General features: G+C 34.3%; 2 protein-coding genes across 3 annotated transcripts; one reads left to right on the plus strand and one right to left on the minus strand.

The window, feature by feature from the left end:
- Positions 1–850: 850 nt before the first annotated feature.
- On the plus strand, positions 851–8,711 carry LOC145595649 (protein RETICULATA-RELATED 1, chloroplastic-like). The gene is made up of 8 exons (XM_081652066.1): positions 851–1,006; positions 2,206–2,719; positions 3,027–3,125; positions 3,798–4,018; positions 4,469–4,538; positions 5,194–5,273; positions 6,109–6,173; positions 8,088–8,711. Exons 2-8 carry the CDS (start codon positions 2,222–2,224, stop codon positions 8,279–8,281), a joined length of 1,227 nt encoding a protein of 408 aa, XP_081508192.1. The 5' UTR covers positions 851–1,006; positions 2,206–2,221; the 3' UTR covers positions 8,282–8,711.
- Positions 8,712–12,870: 4,159 nt separating this feature from the next.
- Positions 12,871–18,853, minus strand: LOC145595651 (glycerol-3-phosphate dehydrogenase [NAD(+)] 2, chloroplastic-like). 2 transcript variants are annotated; one of them, XM_081652069.1, is made up of 9 exons: positions 18,282–18,853; positions 17,190–17,326; positions 17,001–17,106; positions 16,641–16,842; positions 16,451–16,538; positions 15,723–15,870; positions 15,088–15,237; positions 14,854–15,003; positions 12,871–13,164 (listed from the first exon to the last, which is right to left on the minus strand). In XM_081652069.1, exons 1-9 carry the CDS (start codon positions 18,663–18,665, stop codon positions 13,150–13,152), a joined length of 1,380 nt encoding a protein of 459 aa, XP_081508195.1. In that variant the 5' UTR covers positions 18,666–18,853; the 3' UTR covers positions 12,871–13,149. The 2 variants fall into 2 exon arrangements, with proteins under 2 accessions (XP_081508195.1, XP_081508196.1); XM_081652070.1 differs by lacking the exons at positions 12,871–13,164; positions 14,854–15,003 and having other exon boundaries at positions 15,106–15,288.
- Between the last annotated feature and the right edge of the window lie 4,040 nt (positions 18,854–22,893).

Consider the following 22,893-nt stretch of genomic DNA (forward strand, 5'->3'; position numbering starts at 1 on the left):
CTTTACTGTAATTTGTTATAGTAATAAGTTTACATGTTGTATTGAAAAAGAAAATACACCTTATAAAGAGAGTGGATTGGAGTCATCAGAAAAATCTCAAATAGTTTGGCATGTATAGACTATTAGACCATCATGCATAGTCGATTGGCTTGACATTGAATTGTAATGGTGATATAATTAGTACATTGTAACGCCTATATAGTTACCAAGCATGACCTAAATTAAATTTTAATCACATGATAATTAATTATGTATGGATTATACATCGTTTACATGTTACATCTAAGGTAGAATCTCCTTAACTAGCTTAGATCGATGAGTAAATGCATATAGAATTATTGATTGCTCTTGGATGGGTAGTTAGAGTTATTAGTAAACATATGCCCTACTGCTATGAGGTTTTGGTGAGAATCGCCCTTAGGTGAAAACTTTTTATGATGCAGATTTTAAGATCGATGACGGTCACGATATAAAGAGTTTCATTAATGGTAGTTTTCGTAATACTTCGTATTAAAGAACTTTTAACCAAAACTTAATAACCTTAATAAAGCTTTATATCAAAGAGAACACGATCTAACTTGGTCTAATTAATTAAAATTCTCTAATACAGAGTATATAAATAAATTGGTGTTTTTTCTATATGGCTGGCCACTGCACACCATATGGCCGTTGGGGTTACTTATTTAGGAGTTACTTCGTCGGTCAAGGGTTCACTTATTCTGGGATTACGTAGTCTATTAGCACGTTTTCTCCTGACCGACCAAGTAACTCCTATATAAGTAACTATTAACTGACCGAGTAACCCCTAAATAACTAACCACAAAATAAGTAACGCAGACTACACGGTGTAGCCACTATGATTCTAAAAAACCTCAGTGCTGCATTGCTGCTTATACTCCAACCGCGGTCGTGCTCACCTCCATTGGCAGTTGCCACCCTTTTCTCTGCTCCTTTCGAATTTATCAATTTTCTCCCTTCTAAATGCTCTGATCCTTCGCGATTACTGGTTAGTTTATCATTTTTGTTCTTTGATTCTACTTTTTTTCAGTGATAATGATTCTGTTTTCTGCTTCTTGTATGCATGTGTGTTTTTTTTTTTTTTTTTTTCCCAAGTTTTTCCTGTTTTCATGTGAATGTTAGAGCCCTTATTCTTGTAATTCATTGCGATAGATTCATGATCTTGTATTTATTTACATATTTTAATTTTAATTTTTGGGTGGAGGACTCGATTTTTAATTGCCCAAAGTGGTTGAATTGCATCCCTTGTTTTTTAAAATTTCAAATTAAACTACTGTTTTCAAGATTATAATTTTGGGAATTATGAGATGATTGAAATTCGAACATTTTCCCATTTTTTTTGTTAGAAAAAACCCATTTTGAAAAGAAGGGAAGGAATTCAACATTTGAGAGGAATTTTTGTTTAGTTAACTAATTAGAATTTATTTAAGTAACATTGTAAGTGGTTTTAGTGTTTAAACTCTACACCACATGAATTGAATTGAACTGAAATGTTGGTGATTTCATCCAATATTACTCAGCTACAAGCTGACTGCAGTCGTAGTATTCTTGTTGTTTATTCACAAACATTAAAGGGTGTAGTAATTGGTGAGAATCGATCAATAGTGTGGAATAAGGAATTAATTTTATGCGTCTCTGCATTGATATAGACGGAATTTGATAACAAGTCTTATATATTGCCTCGGAAGACTTTACCAACTAAAATAGCCATCACAACTAGGAATAAGGATTGTTGATTGGATAAAAATGTGTTTTTGTTAACCAAAGATGATCTCCAATGGATTGGAGATGCTCGATTGAGGAAATATTATGGTTGGAGGGATTACAAACACCTTGTGACAAATGCATCTTTGGATTTTTAGATTCTTTTACTTTGTTGAAGATGTAGTTTCTTTTTTGGGTCTTTGGTCTAGACTAGTTTGGAGGAAGATTGTTTGCATTTGGTATTTTGGTCCTCTTTTCAACTATCCAATGGCATGTTACATTGTTCGTGTATGATAGATATTTTTGAGCTATTTATTAAACCGTGTTTGAGGTTTCTTTTCTATGATGTATGGTCATTCTTTGTATATGATACTTGGTCTTGTTTCAACTTTTTGGTTAATATTAGATATGTTTAAAATCCTCTTACATTTATGTATAATAATTTTCTTTCTTTCATTTCTTTCTTATGTTACAACAAAGAAGAGTTCATTGAGGGGCAATGTCGGTTGGTTCATTATTCAATCTATCACACTGCTACGGCTCTGCATTAAATGAGACCAACTTGAACAGGCATGGGACTTGCAATTTTGTGCTTGAATGTAAGGCTATAGGTTTTTCTCAAACCAAAGATGCTCTAAGAGTCACAAATTTGACCTTGTCAAATCGATATACTGATGTATTCCTTGTGAAAAGCTATAATGACAAATCTACAAAAACATTGTCTGATTTAGAGGACAATGGGGATGTAGAGGATTCTGGAAACGGTAATGGGAATTTCCCACCAGAAAATGGAGGTAATGGCAGCAGTGGCGGTGGTGGTGGTGGCAAAGGCGAAGGGGACGATGAGGATGAAAAGGAATTTGGTCCACTTTTAAAATTTGAGGATGTGATGCAAGAAACTGAGAAACATGGGGTAACTCTTCCCTCGGATATACTGGAAGCTGCTAAAACTACGGGGATAAGAGAGCTTATACTGATGCGATACTTAGAGTTGCAGGTATAGTTTTTTCAATTTTTAATTTGGAATTGATTTCCTTTGGCAAAGTGGGGCTGTGAAAGTATGAAAATTATTACTTTTATTTATGTTAAAATGTGTCGCTTTTTATAAATTTGGTTTTATTTTTTTCAATTCCACGAAAGATGAATTTATGCAATGAAGGAAAATGTGTTGCACAGATGCTAATAATATTACTTGAAACCGGATATATTGATGTAAAAAATGTCTATTTTTGACAAACGTTTTGGTTTCATGCTCTTGTCAAATTAGATATTATTTTCTAATTGGTTCCAGTATTGATACTCAGGGATCATTTTGGCCACTTGGCTTTCTGATGAGACATTGTTCAATGCTCCGCAATAGAATGATAGCAGATCCTGCATTCTTATTCAAAGTTGGGACCGAGGTACGTTGACAATATATATTTTTTTTGAGCCAAGAAGCACCGAGGCTTTTATGAATTGGGTAGTGGTCTATTAACCTGAATTTCACTTATGTTATATTATGGACTTATTTTTTAAAAAAAAAAAATTAAAAAAAAAAAAATTATGAACTTATTTTATTTGAACTAATTAGTCTTTAAATTATCTTATCTGAACTTATCAACCATGAAGTTATTAACCCTAGTATTATATTACATGCACTTTTTAGCCCATATTTTATCTTTAATGAACTTATCAGAGCTTAAATAAGTGAAAATAAGGTGAACGGAACTGAGCCTTAGCATGCTCATTTGGAATATATACAGTATAATTGTCTTGGATAGTGGCTTATTTGTGCCCATCGTATTAATCTTTTGGGATGGGGACACTAATTGCTTTTTAAATTGCTGTGAACACTGAACAGACTTGTAATCATTGTCACTAACTCACTATCATGTCTGTACATTGTGTTTAATTTCATAAGTAAAATGTTAGAGATATATGTGCTTCAAAGTTCAAAACAATTGTTTGCATAGCCTTGTGTAATCTTGAGGCTATATTTTCCTTTGCTGTGTAAAATGGTGATTTGTGAATTCATTTACGAACCCCCATCTGGAATGCTCTGAGTATTTTATTGGTTGTGTTGAATGATGCAGATAGTTATAGATTCGTGTTGTGCAACATTTGCTGAAGTTCAAAAAAGGGGGAAGGATTTTTGGAATGAGTTTGAGTTGTACGCTGCAGATCTTCTAGTTGGTGTGGTTGTCGACATAGCCTTGGTTGGTATGTTAGCACCATATGTTCGTATTGGGCAACAGACAGTATCAAGAGGTATACTGGGTCGTTTCCAGCTTGCTTGTCGTAACCTACCTAGCAGGTAATTGGAACTAAAAATGGTGTGATCAATCTTCTCTGACATACTAGACATTTCTTTGCTGTTTTGATGCTCCATGTGTGCTTGGACCAAAATCCATTTTCAGTGAAAAAGTATGTGTGTAGGCTATAACACTTTGTTTGGATTGTAAGGAAGTGAGGAGGGAGAGGGCATTTCACCACTCACTTCCCTTAGTAGAACTTCAATTTTAAAATGAAGGTGTTAAAGTAATTTTGAAAATTCTCCCCCTTGCCTTCTCATTAGCACTCTTTGGAAATATCTTTCCTGTAGTTGCCTTATCCCTCCCCTAATCTACTTACCAGCATTCAGAATATTAGTTGCACTTCCTTGGGCTGTACGAAGTGATTTATTGGGCTACGGCTGTGTTTTATTTCTTTGGTTTGCATGTAGCACTGTTTTTAGAAACTAAACATGTACATGTTGGAATTGCAGCGTCTTTGAAGCTGAAAGACCAGGATGCAGATTTTCAGTAAAGCAAAGAATTGCATCATACTTCTACAAGGTATGACTTGGTTTGTATTAGTTTTTTAAGAAAAAGCTAGTGTATAACACATAACTTAGTAGCTTGCATGTCCTTACGTTACAGAGCAACTTTACCTTAGGGATGTTAGTTGGTCCCTGTATCCATTACAAATCTACTATTACACTGCCTGTCCTCATTCCATATATCTACTCCAAACCTTTTATTGAAATTTATCTAAATGCTTATTTTTATCTTAATGCATGTAGTTTATGTGCCCCTTTGTGACATGTTGTATTAGGCGTAAATTTTTTTGAGATAAACATGTCAAATAACAGATGTAAAATAAACATATCAACTTTTAACGTTTTATTCAGTGCTCCCATTCCTTGGGTACAAATGATCCTTGCCTTTCCCATCATCCAAGCTCCCTCAGGTTGCATGATGGTCTTGTAAGAAAATTCTGAGCCAAAAGACTCTTCAAACCTCCCAACAAACCAACAAGAGTTACATACATCTTTCCATGCATTAATTAAGAAAATGGTCTAGATAGTGTAGGATTTGATCAATAAGTATAATGTTAAGGTGAATGATGATTGGTTGAAGTTTCATCAAGAAAATAGTCAACTGTAAAATCACATTTGATAGAAATTACATTATTGATAAATTAATGTAAATTTACAATTTTGATATGCAGGGTGTATTATATGGGGCTGTTGGATTTGGATGTGGTATTGTTGGACAGGGCATTGCGAATATGATCATGACTGCTAAACGGTAATATTCTAAGAATCTGGCATTACAATTTGCTTGTCATCTCATATCATGTTATGAAGTAATGTATCATTCAGCCCTGAATTCTTTGTACTTGCTCTAATTTCAATCAAAATAAGTATAAATGGTCAATTAGCACATGGCTGCATAGCAACAAGTTTCTATATCTGTTGATAACAGCTTCGGTAAATTCAATATAAAAAATAATTCCTATTGTTAGATGAATATAGAATGAGTTTATGTGGTTTAGTAAACAATGGATGAACTAGTCTTTAACTCTACTTTCTTTTGTTTTCAACAAATCTTACCAATTATTTTTTCTAAAAGCTCTGTACATTATTCCTAATTTCTGGGAGAGTTAGCCCTTGGGGAACCATAGAATATGTTGCAATTGACAATGCTTTTGTAAACTAAGTAGCTAATTAGTTTGGACCATTGACTGGATGTATAAGAAGTTAGATTTAAAGCATTTGTGGAAGACTTAAAAGTACTTGGGAAGCAATGGCGAAAGACATCTAGTGCTTCTAAAGTTTGAATAAAATTTGAGTTGGAGATACTGCTTAATGTTCAGATAAGCCAGTATGTAGCTTTTTTTTTTTTTTTTTTTTTTTTTTTTTTTTTTTTTTTTTTTTTGTTAAGTTAGCTGTACTTGATAGAAACTTCCTGGCTGTCTGATGGCATACTCATTCTGGATTATCAGACAAAGCTTGTTCATAGTCTCCACCCCCCCCCCCCCCCCAAAAAACACCCACACACACACACACCCCCGACATGCTTCTGGGGTTTTCTGACTATCAATTGCGCTGCTTAATATCTTTTTTTTCTTAAACTTTGACAGGAACATTAGGAAGTCTGATGATGATGTACCTGTTCCCCCACTTGTAAAAAGTGCTGCACTATGGGGTACGTTTGAATATGCTTTGAACTTTACTGCTGTGATTATGTGAAGTGTGAGGAACTGTCTTCTTATGATAGACCTTTATTTCTCCCTTTTATACTTATTATTTCTGATCAATATTTTGACATTAAATTAGTATCTCATGCTTATCTGTTTTCTGTTTTGTTTGGCTTTGATCATGCAACTGTTTTGGTAAACCTATTTGCTCAAAAGTCATTATCTAGTGTGATGGTGCTTGCTTACAATATTTTGCGTAAGCTTTGGCTTTAAGTTCAATTCACTGTTCAGTTTGAGGCCAAAGATGGTGCAATAAGTGGCTTGCCAAGACTAGTTCCACACTTCCTCCATTATTAAACGCAAGACAATTCATTGATAATTGATGGGATTACTAGAAATAAATTTTGAAACTTGAAGAAGACAATAGAGCCTTGGCCTATCTTTATTGGTTGCGAGATCATGGTATTCATTTAGTTTGAGAAACTGCTACAAATAGAGAATTTTATCAAGCTTCTAAGATTTGATGGATTAATTTTAGTGGGAAAAAATGGGAACTTAGAATATATAGCAACAGAAATTGTGAGAAAGATGTCTCCATATATATGAAAAGTCCATTGCCATCAAGGACATGCTGGGAGATCAAGTGGTTTCTAACTTTCTACGTATTAGGAAAGTCTAGCTCTATCAAGGACATGTAGTGGCAAGTTTCAGGATTTTAACGAAATTTTGCAAAAAAACCACCTTATAATTTTTTTTTTGCAATGACACACCTAAAGCAAAATTTTTTTGCAAATCAATACCTTTTTGCCGGAAAATGAGGTTTGACCCCATTTTCCGGCGTCGACTACCCCAATCCACCCACAAAACCACCTCCCTCCCCAACTCCACCTATAAAACCACCCTATCACGGCTTTGACCACCCTAAACACTCCCCTTTAACGGCGTTGACCACCATAAACCCTCCTCTATAGCCCTAACCACCCTTTTCCCCTCCACCGTCAACGCCGGCACCCCTAGCCGCACTCCCCCAACCCTAAATTAACACTCGAACCACCCTAAATCCAGATTTCGCGAGGTGGTGGAAAGAAGGGAGTTTGTTTCGTTGGTGGGGATGAGGAGGGGAGGCCGTTTCATGGGTGGAGCGAAGGAGGGGGTTATTTCGTGAATTCGGCTGGGGAGGGGGAGGTTTCGTGGGTGGGGTTGGGTTAGTCAACGCCGGAAAATAGGGTTTGACCCCATTTTCCGGCATAAAGGTATGGTTCTGCAAAAAAAAAAAAAAAAAAAAAAAAAAAAAAAAAAAAAAAAAATTATAAGGTGGTTTATTGCAAAAATTTGCTTTTAAAAAGTGGTTGTTTGCAAAATTTCCGTATTTTAATTCAAATCTCCTCAGATCATTGGGTTCTTGTCCTTCTCAGCCTACAACGCTGCCCCATGACCAGTACTGGAGTTAACTGAGTGGGCTACTTTTTTTCATCTAAAGGAAGAAAGGATTTTTTAGTACTGGAGAAACTGGTAAATTTCAGGCTGTACCAATTGATAATTCTTTTCTCATCTATGACCTTTCTGGTAAATCTTGCCTTTCTTGGTTTATCACATCTTTTTCCCATTTTCATGCACCAAGACTTGAACTTGAAATTTTATCCTGTTTGAAATATCTCAGAAGATGTTGAGTGTTAGTTGGCAATGTGATTGATTTTTTATATTCTCAAGTAGGACATGCTTTAGCAACCAGTGCATGTCCTGATTCGTCATAATAGTTTTCTTCTTTATGTCAAGAATATTTCACTTGCAATGTTTATGTTGTGCTTTATTAGAAGTCTTAACTGTTTGATATAATTATTAAAAAAATTTGTGCCTTCATGACAATATGTCAATATATTGTGTCCTTTCTACTGTAATGTTGCTTTTGCTTTTGGAAACAGGTGTTTTTCTGGCAATCTCCTCCAATACACGTTACCAGATTGTAAATGGATTGGAGCGTGTAGTTGAAACATCACCATTGGCGAAGCAAGTTCCGCCTGTTGCAATGGCTTTCACAGTTGGTGTGCGATTTGCCAACAATATCTATGGTGGTATGCAGTTTGTGGATTGGGCTAAATTGAGCGGTGTGCAATAGCTTGATTCTCAGTCCTGTAGCCAAATCTTCACTCGCACCCCCATGTCCTTTCATAGAACAACAATGCTGCAGTATGAACATCAAAGAGGCCCTGGCCGACTTTGGTTACATTTTCCCTAACTGTTCATGCACCACATATACAGCCTTTGGTGGTGACAGGAAGCAATTCAAAGATTTTCGTTCTATTGTGTGCTGTAACAAGAAGCAGCAGCCAGCAGGGCAGGTTTTCTAGTCCTTCATGTTATGTTTCTGTTCCATATTCAATAAAGGAAGAGGATGAACTCCTGACAATTTGGAGTTAGGTTACTATAAAAACTGATTTTTTTTTTTTTCAAAGTTTCGGCTTAGCAAAAGGTGTTGCCTGATATAATGTGGAAACGATGTAGATTACTTGATTCTGGTTATATGTTATTGGTGGATCATTTGACAATTACAGGAGATCTAAGTGCGCAGCAAGTGTTGATCAGAAACAGCAACTTTGCTTCTTTTTCGTTTTCTATTTTTTGAACTCTCCTGTGTTCTTAGTCTTCTTACGTCTAATTTAAAATATGAAGTATAAAGATAAATGTGGGGCTCTCTCGGTTTTCTGACAGAGTGGAGTCTGGAAAGGTTATCACTCTGTTCAATGCTCCAGACTATGCGCAGCCAGGTAATTTCCATTCCTTACATGTCCTGCCTTTCCTATATTTGTCTTCATGTAATGTATGTTTTGAATTCTGTTAGTTAGAATTTAGGATACATATGCCATCTGCTCCTGCTCGATGTTCCTTTTTTAGGAAGTTTGTCAAGGTTACTGAATACAGTTTTTGTATGTACGCTCGTGTTTTTCTTCTCATGGAGAACATTCCTCATTTCTTCCATGTGCTATCTCCTCTATCATGGGCTATCAACATAACTCAATGCCATGCTTTTTTTTATATTTTAAGGCAACCTGTGTTGCACTTGTGCTCTTTAACTATTATAGGTATTCATTCTGTATCCTTGTTAAAAATATCAGCATTAGCTTGCATCTTATTACACCTGAATGCAACTAAGTTTTTGAAGGGATTTCTTTTCGTTCATTTTTATACAAAAATGATGTTTCTCGAAGTATATATCCTTGAGATCCTCCTGGTTTGTACTGCATATGGCTTAAGTTGTCTAATTAATATTGAAGAAACAATGTAATTCTTTCTGATTGGAGTAAGGGCAGAATTTATAGATTTTTGCTTTCTTATAAGTTAAAATCCTGTAACTTAAGACTTAAGTGATATGCTCCTTCTGTATCAAACCAGCAACCCCCACAAACTCATAATAACCCAAAAACAGCAGCAGAAATACAATACACCCCAAAAACCCAGTAAAAACTTATGATATCACCAACATTCAACGAATAAGCCTTTACAAAATTACACCAGTTTTCACCATTAAGTCGAAACCTTTGATGATTCCTACACCAACTTTGGTAGAGTTGGAAACTCCAGTATCCCTGAAAGTCGCTTTGATACACGTTAAATATAGCGCCATTGTTAAGGATGTTTGTAAAATGGTCGTTGACGATTTCCGTTACAGGCATACTAAGGCTCTTATCAATATCATGATAGTTGAGGGTTTTTAGGAATATCATAACGGGATGAATTTGATCGAACAAGATTTGTTGGATTGGTGAGTTGTTTTTGTTAGGTATGGCCCAAATTCTCTAGGCCCATCATTTTGGTGGAGTACTGTGCATATTCTAGAGGCTTCCGGAATGATCAAGTAAGATCATTACTTGCTCAAGATTTCTCTACAAAAAAAACATACTTGAATGTTCTAGAGCATTATATATACATTGGAAGAAATTAGAATATAATACATAGTTCGTGAATTTTCTAGAACATTATGGATACAAGAATGATGGAGGAATTTCTGGAATATTCCAGCTATTTCTTCCAAGCTCCATCTACACCTATAAATATGGGTCACGTGCATTCAATCATTCAACACACAACAAAACAAACACACAACACAACCCAAAGAGCCACACTTAAAATACATAAACCCTCCGAGAATTACTTGTAATTGTACGCCAAATTTATATTCTTACAAATCCACTATACTTTTGTACTCCCTCCGTGTTTTTTTAAGTGTTACACTTCTTATTTTCGGCCGTGTTTTTTAAGTGTTATACTTTCTTTTTTGGCAAAAAGCTACATTAAAATATTATATCTCTCTCCTCTCATGGTCCCCACCCAAGCCCACTATTACATTTTTATAATGTCTTTCCTCTCCCATTCATTACTTTTCAATAAACTATTAACCCCACTATCACTTACCTCTTATTTTATTTAAGTCAATTAAAATGCCTAAAATTATGTGCCGGTCAAACTAAAACACTTAAAAAAACACAAAAAAGTATTACAGAGACAGTCATATTGTAATATAATCCCTTAAAGGGATACTTGTACTCTCCTATTTACAAATAGTGGAATAAAAGTGCTCTTCGTTACATAAAATCGTGTGTTAATTTATGTTAATTATCTTGCCAATTACCAATTTCATTCATATCTCTCAATTAATAAACCCATCTTCACTTCCACTGCGCATCCAGCATTTCCTAACAGTTTTGTCGGGAATGAGAGAGAATCAAGAGACGAGAAGTCTTGAAACTTGAATATAGGAATAAGAGAGAAAGGAACGATGGAATCCTAAAGTATTTATAAGAACGAGGGAATGAGAAAGAGTTAACGGCAATAGGGTAGTAATTATAAGATAAGATAGTATAAGACTACAACCTTATCATCTTGACGTAATCTTGAAATTCAAAAAAAAAAAAAAAAAAAAAAAAAAAAGAATCTTGTTAAGATAAAAAAAAAAAAAAAAATTGTTAAAAAAAAATGAATCTTGACATATAATTTAACACGCTTATCCTAATCTTGAAATATAAACTTGAAATCTTCCAATGAAAAATCCAAATCCAATCAATTGCGATTCAGTTAAAAAAATACCCAGAATTACATAATCAAATTAAATTCGAGAAGAACACAGAATGTAGTTGACTATGATAAAGTAAACAATAATTTAAAATAAAAAATGGTATATAAAAAAATGAACAAAAATATAAAAAGGGTTAAGAAAGAAAGGATATTATTTAGTGTGGACTGAAAAGGAGAATTCACTTATAGACAGCAAAAGCAGGAAAAAAGGAAGATCACTTAATGCTTCCCAATTCCCTCTCTCCCTTCATCACCCCTGTATCACCCTCCACCCCCTCTCTCCCCTTCCCCTGTAAGACAACAAATCAGACTTAAAATCAAGGGTAAGACAACAATATATCAGACACACCATCTCAACACACGTTTACAAAAGGGCTTGAGAAAGTTTGAACAAGAACTAACAAACAAGTGAGCTTGAAATGTGAAACAGTTGCATACATAAACACTAATGGTCTAATGTACTGAATCCTAAGCATTCATTCATCAATGATCATCCCACAAAATTATTTCTCGGCGAAGTATATTCCTCCCTGATTGCTTTCCACGTCTCTTGTCACCCATCATAGAGGATACTAAATTAAAATGAAATTGATTTTACAAATCAGTAGACTATAAGTAGAGTGGAATGTGAAATTTAGAAATGGTACGACAAAAATTAAGCAGAAATAATATACCCGGGAACCCATGTTTGGAATTCATGAACCAAATTAGGTAGAACAGCCCTCGGTGCTAACGCCTTTTACCTCCAATAGGTATGCAATTAAAGCAATGGTTTGAATGGTTTTGCCTAATCCCATCTCATCTGCTACTATTCCATTCAGAATTCAGATTGTTGTTGAACAATGAAAGCATTCATTGGAGACCCTCTAACTGATATGGTCAAAGCTCTTCACCTTGAAGCAATAATTTCAGGAAAACGTATTCACGTTGTGTCTTATGGACAAGGTAAAAGCTAATACGATTACAGAGAATTCTGCAAGGGAAGCTCAGGCAGCAATGAGTTTGCAGCCATACTGTCAAAGGGAGAAATATCAGCTAAGGTCTCAAGTTTATATGATTCTAGACTTCATATCAGTGGCCAAGAATGGCGGGCCAATTTCTACAATTCCTCCTTCAAAAGAATTGTACACCTTGACAATTTCGAGTTAGGTTACTATAGAAACTGAAGACATTTTTTCCAAAAATTTCAGCTTAGCAAAAGGTTTTGCCTATTATTATGTCACAACATTGTTGATTGCTTGTATCTGGTAATATGTAATTGATGATTCATTTGACAGCTAGTTCTTGTAACTAAAATTCCAAAAAGACAGAATACAAATACGAGTAAAATCATGAGATTAAATCTCATGTACATCATTGTCATTTGTAACATACAAAATAATAAAATACATGCTATACACTTATCGGCAATGAAAACTGACAAATAGTTTAATATTAAGGGAGTGTTTGGTTAGGAGCTTTTTGTAGTTAAATGAACAATTTTTTCTCAAAGAACTATTGTGGATGATAGCATTGTTCACAATAGTACAGTAATAACATCAGGAAAAAACACATACTAACCAGTTTGCAGTAAACTAATCCAAAAGATTGATTATTGCATTGCAACTATTATTTTTTTTTTGAAACCATTGCAACTATTATTTAATAATCTCTTATTTTAAATGATACATAAATGGAGTATACAATTGGATAGTTCAACACTATAAAACTCTGCAATGTCTTCTACTTTAAATTTGATGTATACATCGCCGTAGGTTCCTGAGTTTCTCTCTAATTAAGCTGGTAACTGTATCAATATGTTCACTGCACTTACGAATAAAATTCTGGAGCAAGGAGCAGAACTACAATGGAATCACAAAGCTCTTCCGCCCGAGGAAGAAAATAGGCTTTAACAAAAAATTCAGCTCACGGGCTTCATACTTCCTCGACCTGCAATCAACTCAGTAATTAAAGACAACTGACAATGAAGATAAACTGCAATCACTAAAACAAGCCCAAGTAGATCATAATTGTTGCGATTTTTGGTGCACAATCCATAGATGATGGAAAGTGAGGAGACAGGTTAAAATGTTTTCAAAACCAATTCGAGAGACTCACTGGCATTCTGGCAAGTTCAAATGAGAAGCGTTGCAAGCAATGAACAAGGTGTCATGTTGTTCCAAGACTCCCAACCCCTCAATATTATGATCATAATTTCACAAAAGGACCCAATATAATTATTGTGTTGAGTCTAATTTTTCTGTCGCTTGAATTGAAGTAGTGGCATAAACCATTACTAAAAACGGAAAATCTGACTATACATAACGGACAACTCAAAAATCTAAAATAGTATGTGTATTAGTTCTGAACGAAGGGAGTACAATTTAGGGTAACCGGTTATTTAGATGATTTTATGAGCATGGTACTGCTAAAACCTTTACTAATTCTCACTGAATGATTTCTATGAGAGGCAATATACACAAAACTTGCTCTTCACCAACACCACGCCCTCGAGAATAATAAATAAATAAGGCTCACTTTTTAGTCTACATACGATGAAGTCGATGTTTATCCAACAGATGATTGTACTTGTAAGCACTTGTTTATCTAGATGCGTGAAGACTTATTTATCAAAATCTCTTCCCCATATTCAACCCCTTCTACACCCCCCCCCCCCTCCCTTCTTCTCTCTGGCACTTCGTTGACAATCTCTCATTGTTCAATCTTCAAAGAAAACTTTAGCCAGTGGAACGAATGGACAGTATAAGCATGAGTCCTTTCACTTTGGCAGCACCGAAGCATTCAGCTTTCAACATCTAATTCATAAACACCCTTAAGCAAAGTGCAAATGAGTATCCCACAAATCCTTCCAGAGTTATAGTATTTGATAGAGCCACAACAGAATCTAGTAACAGTCCTGTCCTTAGGATCTTGCATTACTGTCTTCTCCCAATCCCAAAAGTCAAAGAGAGGATAGTGATGTATGAATAAAAGATGAGTAGTATGAAGGAGGTCTAAGGACATCTCCTAAGTCCTAAAATTTGGGATTACATACTAGTGATGTTGCACATCTCCAGCTAGGGTAGGTTCCTCTAAAAAGAGACTATTAATCCTGAATGATGATGAAGCCCTCCCAGAAAAAGGTCGCCTAAACAATGAAATCACATTTCCTCCATCAAATTACAATGAAACCGAAGCCCGATCCAATTTGACTTCCAAAGGTGTCCCCCTAGACTTTGCATCTATCAATATTACCAAGTCAAGCATCAGAATCATAAATGATTTTTTTTTTTTCAAAAATTTGGATTTTTACTGATCAACTTTGGTGGCTGATTTACATTTCATTAATGCTTTCCTAGTTTCCCATTTTGGAACTTGTATTCCAGAGAAATAACGTAGAGGGAGCAGGTTCGCAACAAACAAAATAAGGGCTGACAAAAGGGAGAAAAGAGATCTGTGAATATTATGAACAAAGTATTATATAGAACAATGAGTGGTAAAGTTTCTGGCTTGTATATAAACAAAACAGTTCATGCGCATAGGCAGAATCAAAATTAACCAAAAATGTTAATAGCCTAAGTGTGCAGAGGGAGAAGTGACATCCAAACAAATGATAATATTGATAAAATGTTCAATTACCTGAGGTAGGTTCATCAGTTCAAGAACAGCTGCTTGAGGAGTCAACTCATTATCGATTATTCTGGCTACTGCTGTCAAAACTGGCATCTTAACTTTATACTTTTGGGCTAAAGCAATGACAGCTCCAGCTGTAGCAACACCTTCAGCAACCTGCATAATGAAAGATTCTTCAAGGATGAGAATCAGAAAGCACAAGATTCTGAAAATACGTAGCGGAAGATGGCAGTTTCTTACCTGATTCATTGAGCTCAGTATATCTTCAAGTCTCTCCCCTGAGCCAAGACGAACTCCAACTGTCCTATTTCTTGAAAGATTAACAAAGCATGTAAGCATAATGTCTCCAGTTCCTGATAGCCCTGTAAGTGTTGCAGACTTGGCGCCCATCTACATTGCAGAAGATGAAAGGAGCGTAAGTTGAAGATTGGATGCATTGCCCTGTCAAGCCACATCATCCAAGAAAAGAGAGAACCAAAGCAGTGTCAGGGCATGAGGAAGTATCAAAACTAATTTTTGCCAGGAGCATATGCCACAATTCCATGCACTTTATACAAATTCATAGCTACAAGTGCTTGAAAATGCCATCTGTTTTTGGTTTACAAACTACCATAAAGTAAGGATTTCCTCTCCATCCAAGTTATCCGAGATGGAGAAAAGGCCAATGGAGGCAGGATATGAGGAACAAAACATAACTTTTTAACGAGCAACTGGCACACTTTGTGAGTGAAGGAAAACTTGCTTTCTGTTTTCATAGCAACTATTGCCAAAACTTGCTACAATCATTTTGATCTTACAACTACCATATTTCCATGGAGAAACATGGACATATTAAATATAAAATGGCTAATGAAAAGAACTCATCGACTCAATACCTTTTTAGCTAACCAACGAATTTCTGAGCAACCTTGAGCAACAAGAGCAGCCATGGAATTATTGCCCAAATCCATCCCCTCCACAATTCCAGCTGCTATGGCTAGAACATTTTTTAGTGCACCAGCAATTTCAACCCCTGTAACATCACTGAATCATCAGAGCTTATGAGTTGAGTTAAGCAAACTGAGAATACAGAAATTACAAATATCTATAATTACAGATCTATAAAAGGCCAAGATCCATTTCACCATTACTTTTGCAACTTCATCATACTTTCCCAGTCCCAAATATTTGCCCTCTGGAATATGTGACTTGCCACAATATGAATAATTGCAAAAAGAGCAATATATATATATGGGATGAGAAGCTTCATTGAAGTAAGCAAACACTAAATTATAAATACAGCATAAGAAATGATAAAACATAGTCGCTTTTGCTTAAGGCCTTGCTAATCATGAAAATCTACAAAGACTACAATAGTATGCTACATACTACATTTGAACTTGATCTTAATAAAATGAGGTGTGTTGGGGGGGGGCAGGTGAACTTAATACTTCCTCCGTTTCACAAAAATTGCAACACTTTGCCCTTTCTTTTTTTTTTTTTTTTTTTTTTTTTTTTTTTTTTTTTTTTTTGTCTAAGTTTTTGCAATTTTAGTGAAACGGAGAAGTATTAGATTCCAGATTGGCCTCTTATTGCAGATTTCTTACAAAAGGGTGAGATTTACCTAGAAGTGTTGATTCTTAGCCTTTCAGATGCTAGAAGCTGCTGAACTTGATTCGCCAATTTCTTGTCCCTTGAAGCAACTACCAGGGCTGTAAGATTTAAATTAAGCATAAGTGGAAAAGTATGGAGAAAAAATGACATGATTGGAGCAACTTGATATGCTAACACTTTTAGTCAGAAACACAAGGGACCTGTTGGTAGTTTGCTCATCAATTCCAATGCAAATGAAGGCCCTGATAGCGCAACAAAAGGTTGGCGAGGATTTTTCAATGCCTGTGGAATGATTTGAGACATCATCCGTAGTGTGTTAAGCTCCAAACCTTTGCTAAGTGAAATGAATGGCAAGCCGGGATCAACATAATCTACAATGCTTTCAAGAAAAGCAGCAGTAAACTGCAAAAGATTGAAATACAAAAGCTGATTAGGCTACATGTACACAGCAGATATAGAACCATGCATTCTCACTCTTCAATCGAACACAAATGAACACAGCATATAAGTTTAATGAGAAAAAGAGGCCATAACAAACTAATGGATAAAAGATTGGAAACCTGCACTGGCACAGCATGGAGGCAGAAATCAGCACCTTGCAGAGCAGACTTGGCATCAGTTGTGGCGATAAGATTTTCTGGTAGCTTATGATTTGGAAAGTATTTACTGCAATGAAACCATGAAAAGGCTGAATACAAAATACTCCTGTGGAGAGCCAAGTCTTTGAGCGAATCAAGTCAAGGCTTTACCAATTGAGATGGTTTTGATTAATAGATTGACAAACATGAGGATCACGTACGAGCATACTGACTTCCATTTCTGCTTTTCTATTTGCAACATGAGCTGCCATAGCTGTACCAAATGAGCCACCTCCAAGCACCACTACCTATAAATAAGGCAATACTAAATTATAAGTTAAAAACTATTCAAAAAAAATATATTATAAGTTTAAAAGGAATTACAGCATAAATTGCAGGTGAGACCAAACAAAAGAACGTAGTTGACAAGAATCAACCACATATGTATAGTATAATCTTTGACATTACCAACATGCAAAATAAACAAACCCCAACTGATTAGCACTTTAAATACAAGTCAGACTACAAGGAAAAAAACCAATGATTTAGAGTAACTGAGGAGAAGATAATATCAATTGTTGCCACGACGAAAATTTTCTTTATACACAATAATCAAGTTAATTGAACTCATCCAAGCTTCCATTTACATAATAATGGTTTCAGAAATAATCATCGGGTGTTGAATAACCATGAGATGTGTCCAAATTAACATAGTAGTATTATTTTAAAGCAAGATGCCAAATAACCATGTAGAAACAAAATACCTGGTCTTATGAATTAAAATATTTTCCATAGGATAATTTACTTTACAAAAAACTAAGAAATCTGGTATTCAGCAATACTGATGACACTTTAAGTAAATATATAAAACCATCTCCAATAACTACTCGAGAAAACTAGGTAACTATACCACTACTCTTATGAACCTTATTGAAGGAAACAACTGAAATTCTGACTCAGTTGGTTAAAGTATTTGAGCTGGTACAACCCATACTAACACCTCGGATTAATCTCGTCTACATCATTGTCCTTTGCGACTCCTTATACACCCAAAATCAAAAATCACCATAAACTCAACCAAGATTACAAAACAGCACAGAACTTCCCCACAAAAATCATCAACTACAGTAATCTTTGCTACCTCTAATATAAACCTTCAACCCCAATTCAAAAACTGAACATTACCAATGCAAATATAATACATCAATTAATAAAATACAACAAATTAACCCTAAAAAAATTATAAAAAGAAAAGAAAGAGACCTTTTTAGTGCGTTGAAGAACATCAGGTTTAGACTTAGAACGCAAAGAACGAGACCAACGAACAAGCTTCTCCCAAGCAATTCTGACTGCCTTTCTTCGATCTTTCTTCTCTTCAGCAGCAACAGCAGCAGCAGTAGAAGCAGTTTCTTCATCTGGGTTTTGTTCAGAATCATCAGAAGGTGGGAAATCCACAACTTCTGCAACCAAACATGGCCGCCATTGTTGGGTTCTTGAAGCAAGATTTGAGCTTCTGAAAAATGGGGTTTTTGAGTGGGAATTTTCAGTTTGGAATTTGAGGGTGTAAGGAAAATTACAATACTGAGTTTGAATGTTTGAATTGATGAAGATTGGTGAGAAAATTTTGATTTCTGAAATTGCTGCCATTTTTTTCTTTTTTGTTGTCTAAATTGTTCTTGTTTTTTTTGAAGGATTATTAATTGTTCTTGTTTTGAAGTTTTGTGTGTATATATTTGTAATTTTGTAACAATGGAAGTTTATTGGAGAATTGAATTCGTTGTTCTTCCCTCACACACAAAGAGGAGTGTGGTTTTGCTCACGTTTAGTTCAGTTTTGTGGAGGTTCATTCACCAATCAAAATCAAATGACTGAAAATGAGGAAGGTTATTTTGGTGATTACCTCTCTATATGGCGGTGTGTTTTCGCCAAATGGATTCTTCGATTTAAACTTGGGGCATGTTCTGATTGCCTGAGCTGAACTGAATTTATTGGAGCTGAAGTGAATATTTTATGAGAAGAGAAATTAAAAACTGAACTGAATTTATTAGAGCTGAGCTGAGCTGAAATAAACTGAACTGAAAATAAGCTAAAGAGATTAGGCTCTTATTCAATTAAGCTTGTATGATTAACCATTTAACTAAACTATTACCTTCGTTACCTATTATGTAACACAATACAATTTAGAGTTGTTTTCTCGTTTCTTTTTTTTTTTTTTTTGTATCTTTTGTGAAAGGTTCTTAACAAACTCTTCATGATTAGCCAAACTCAACAAGCCTTTGTCAAAAAAAAATTAAAAAAAACTCAACAAGCCCGCATCCAAACCAACCAAATATATTTTCCATGCAATTGGTCACCTTAGATAGGTGTAACAGCAGCCCAGAAGCCCAATTACACACAACCCAATTAAAAAAGGTCCTAAAATTAAAAAAAACACGGTAACTACAATATACTCACTCACACCCAATATACCCACCCACACCCAATAAATGTAACGTTACTTCCAAACTCAAAACTCTTCTATATGATTTTCTCTCTCCTCTTTTTCACTTTCTCTCTCCTCTATTTCATTTTCTCTTACTAAAAAACTGCAAAAACATCAATGGACATTAACGAAGAGATGCAAAATCAAAAGGATCTTCCCTAAAAAAAAAAAAGCAATTTTATGTAAATTTCACTTAATTTTGTTTGAATTATATGATTATCACTTAGTTTTGTTTGAAATTGTTCGAAACTCTATTGTTCGAAATTTGTTATTGGAATTGTCAAAAAAAAAAAAAAAAGTGAAATCAAACGGATACTTATGTTCACATTTTGAAGTTCATATGTTCATATTTTGAATCCATTTATAAACTTTCTTAAATGCATATATTCACTTTCTGAATCCATATGTTCATATTTTTTATGTATATGTTCACCTTCTGAACTGCTTAATTATGTTCATACGCATTCAAAAATGAACCAATGCATATGTTCATATTTTATTTGAATGCTTATGTAAACATTCTGAAATCCATATATTCATATTTTTTACGTATATGTTCACCTTCTGAAATGCTTATGTTCATGTGCATTCAAAAAATGAACAATAATGCATATGTTCATATTTTGAATACATATATTCATTTTCTAAAATGTGTATATTCATATTTTTAATGCGTGTTCATATTTTTTTTAATACTTATAAAGTGTATCTTTCATAATCATTTTATTTTTTATATCTTCAATTTTCTTATGTTCATAATTAAAGGTCGTAAATTCAATTCATATGAATTACATGTTCACAAACCTAATCGAATTGATCAAAATTCATTACAAAATCACCACATAATAAATCGAACAATTTCAAACAAAATTAAGTGATAATCATATAATTCAAACAAAATTAAGTGAAATTTATATAAAATTGCCTTTTTTTTTTAGGGAAGATCCTTTTGATTTTGCATCTCTTCTTTAATGTCCATTGATATTTTGCAGTTTTTTGTGAGAGAAAATGAAATAGAGGAGAGAGAAAAATCATATAGAAGAGTTTTGAGTTTGGAAGTAACGTTACATTTATTGGGTGTGGGTGGGTGTATTGGGTGTGAGTGAGTATATTAGCCGCACTGAAGTCAATGTCAGTAAAGAACATTCGATAGATTGATCACAATTACCGTTCATTTTAATATATCTCAATAAATCGCGGTAGCAATTTCCCCTAAATATACGGTTTAACTTTTCTCCTAGAGACTTCGACTCTCAAGCTCTAGTTCTTCCTTCAAGGAACTTGACCTCGTTATATGCTCTATCCTCCTCTGGATCATCATTACGTACAACTTAACTCACTGTCACTCGGACAAATCAATAGAAAGTTAAGTCTTATGAGATTGCTTAAGTTGCATTAGTCATCATCAAAACTTTAGGGTCAACAATTATCCTCAATATTATAATTAATAAACAAGATTTCATAATCTCATCAATGAGAGGTGAAATTGAGTCAATTGGTTCAAGTAAGAAGCAATTGGCCCATAATAAACCATTTAATATAAGTTTAATTAAGGTTGGGTCAGTTATAATCTATTGTCAATTACCGGAAAAAAAAATCAATATAATCCATATATATCTTTCGGACGAGTCGGGAAAGATTGATTCCATTTCGTGATTTTAAATTATCCAATTTTATATAACAAAATGGCCATAATTGAGTCACTAATTAAAGTCGACCAACTTTGTAAGGTCCACATACGATGGACGCTAGGAGGCCAGCTTGGTTTCACATGCTTACTATTCGACCTAGTCATGCACTTTCTCCTTGGCACTACTCCTCACAACCCCTTGTGTTAACAAATGCACTTGCTATCCTTAGTGTTAAGCAAAGCCCCTTGGTAGAACTAAGCATTCAGTTGGCACTCTCGTGCTTTAGTTTCCTCACACACTCTTTTTGGATAAAGGAAGATATTAAGTTGCAAGAGGACACGATTGCTTAAAATTGTTTCTTGTACTGAACTTTTAACTTGGAATGTACAAATGAGCCTTGGAGTCTATTTATAGAACTCCATACTACTTGTAAGGTTTCTCAAGATTCATCCTAACCTCTTCAAATGGAGAATTCTAGACTATAGCTGTCTAGAGTGTTCCCACCTCTAAAGGAACATATGTACATGAAGGTCTATACACACATCCTCCCTAGAATGTACAAGAGAGCCCTAGAACACTATACAATGTAATAACACATATGTACATACATAAAACTTCTCAAAGACATTTTACCATGTACAAGACTTCCATTGAATATTCCAGAGTCATTCTCTTTAGAAAACTCTTACAAAAGAACCTCATAGAGTTGTCCGAAACCTTCTAGAAGCACCTTGCATTTTTCGGACTCCTTTTTGTTAAAACTTGATTTCGAGACCTCTTTTTGGAAAGCCGATACTTCCATGACGTTCCTTCACCAAATATACGATAAAATTCCAAATTTGGGCCCAAATGATCCATTACTGTATTGTTATCAAGTGGATGTTCCCTTACAACACATATTCTTAGGTGCACACTCATGCACCTAGAAATAGGTGCAACAACAGCACAATATGAATATTAGCTTTTCAGAAAGTGAGCATAGGCATAATATAATAAATATGAACATTAGATTTTTAGAAAGTGAACATAGGCATAAAAATGTGTGATTTTTGATTTCTTATGTGGTGACTTTGTGATTAACTTTGATTGACCACGTATATGATTTTCTTAATTCTAATGAATTGAATTTTATCTGATTTTCTACATTTTTTATCAGTGAACATAATCATGCAAAATATGAACATATGCATATGTTCTCTTAAATGTGAACATTAGCTTTTCAGAAAGTGAATATAGGCATATAAAATATGAACTTATGCATTTCAGAAAGTGAACATAACATTTCAAAATATGAACGTAAGCATTGGTTTTCTTAAAGTGAATATAAGCATTTATAAGGTGAACATTTATGTAAATAAAAATATGAACATAAACATTTAAGAAAGACAACATATGCATAAACAGATTTAATTAATATTTCATGAACAACACATATTTACATTATGAATATTTGAAATTATATATGAACATATAAAATATTATTATGAATATAATGCATAATTATGAATATAAAATTTGAAGAAATAAAAAATAATATGATTATGAAACATATGCATTATAAGTATTAAATGTTCATTTTTTTGCGTGTTCATTTTTTATAATTAAATGTTCATTTTTTTTTCATGTTCATATTTTTATACTAAATGTTCATTTTGTAGAGCGTAGTGTTGATTTTTTTTACGTTGTTACACTATTTCTTTATTTGGTATATAAATTATGACAAAGAGTCTATACTGTCCCTTTAATTTTTCTTTCATGTCCC

Source organism: Chenopodium album, chromosome 19, assembly GCF_948465745.1.
Source record: "Chenopodium album chromosome 19, dcCheAlbu1.1, whole genome shotgun sequence".
Classification (NCBI taxonomy): Eukaryota; Viridiplantae; Streptophyta; class Magnoliopsida; order Caryophyllales; family Amaranthaceae; genus Chenopodium; species Chenopodium album.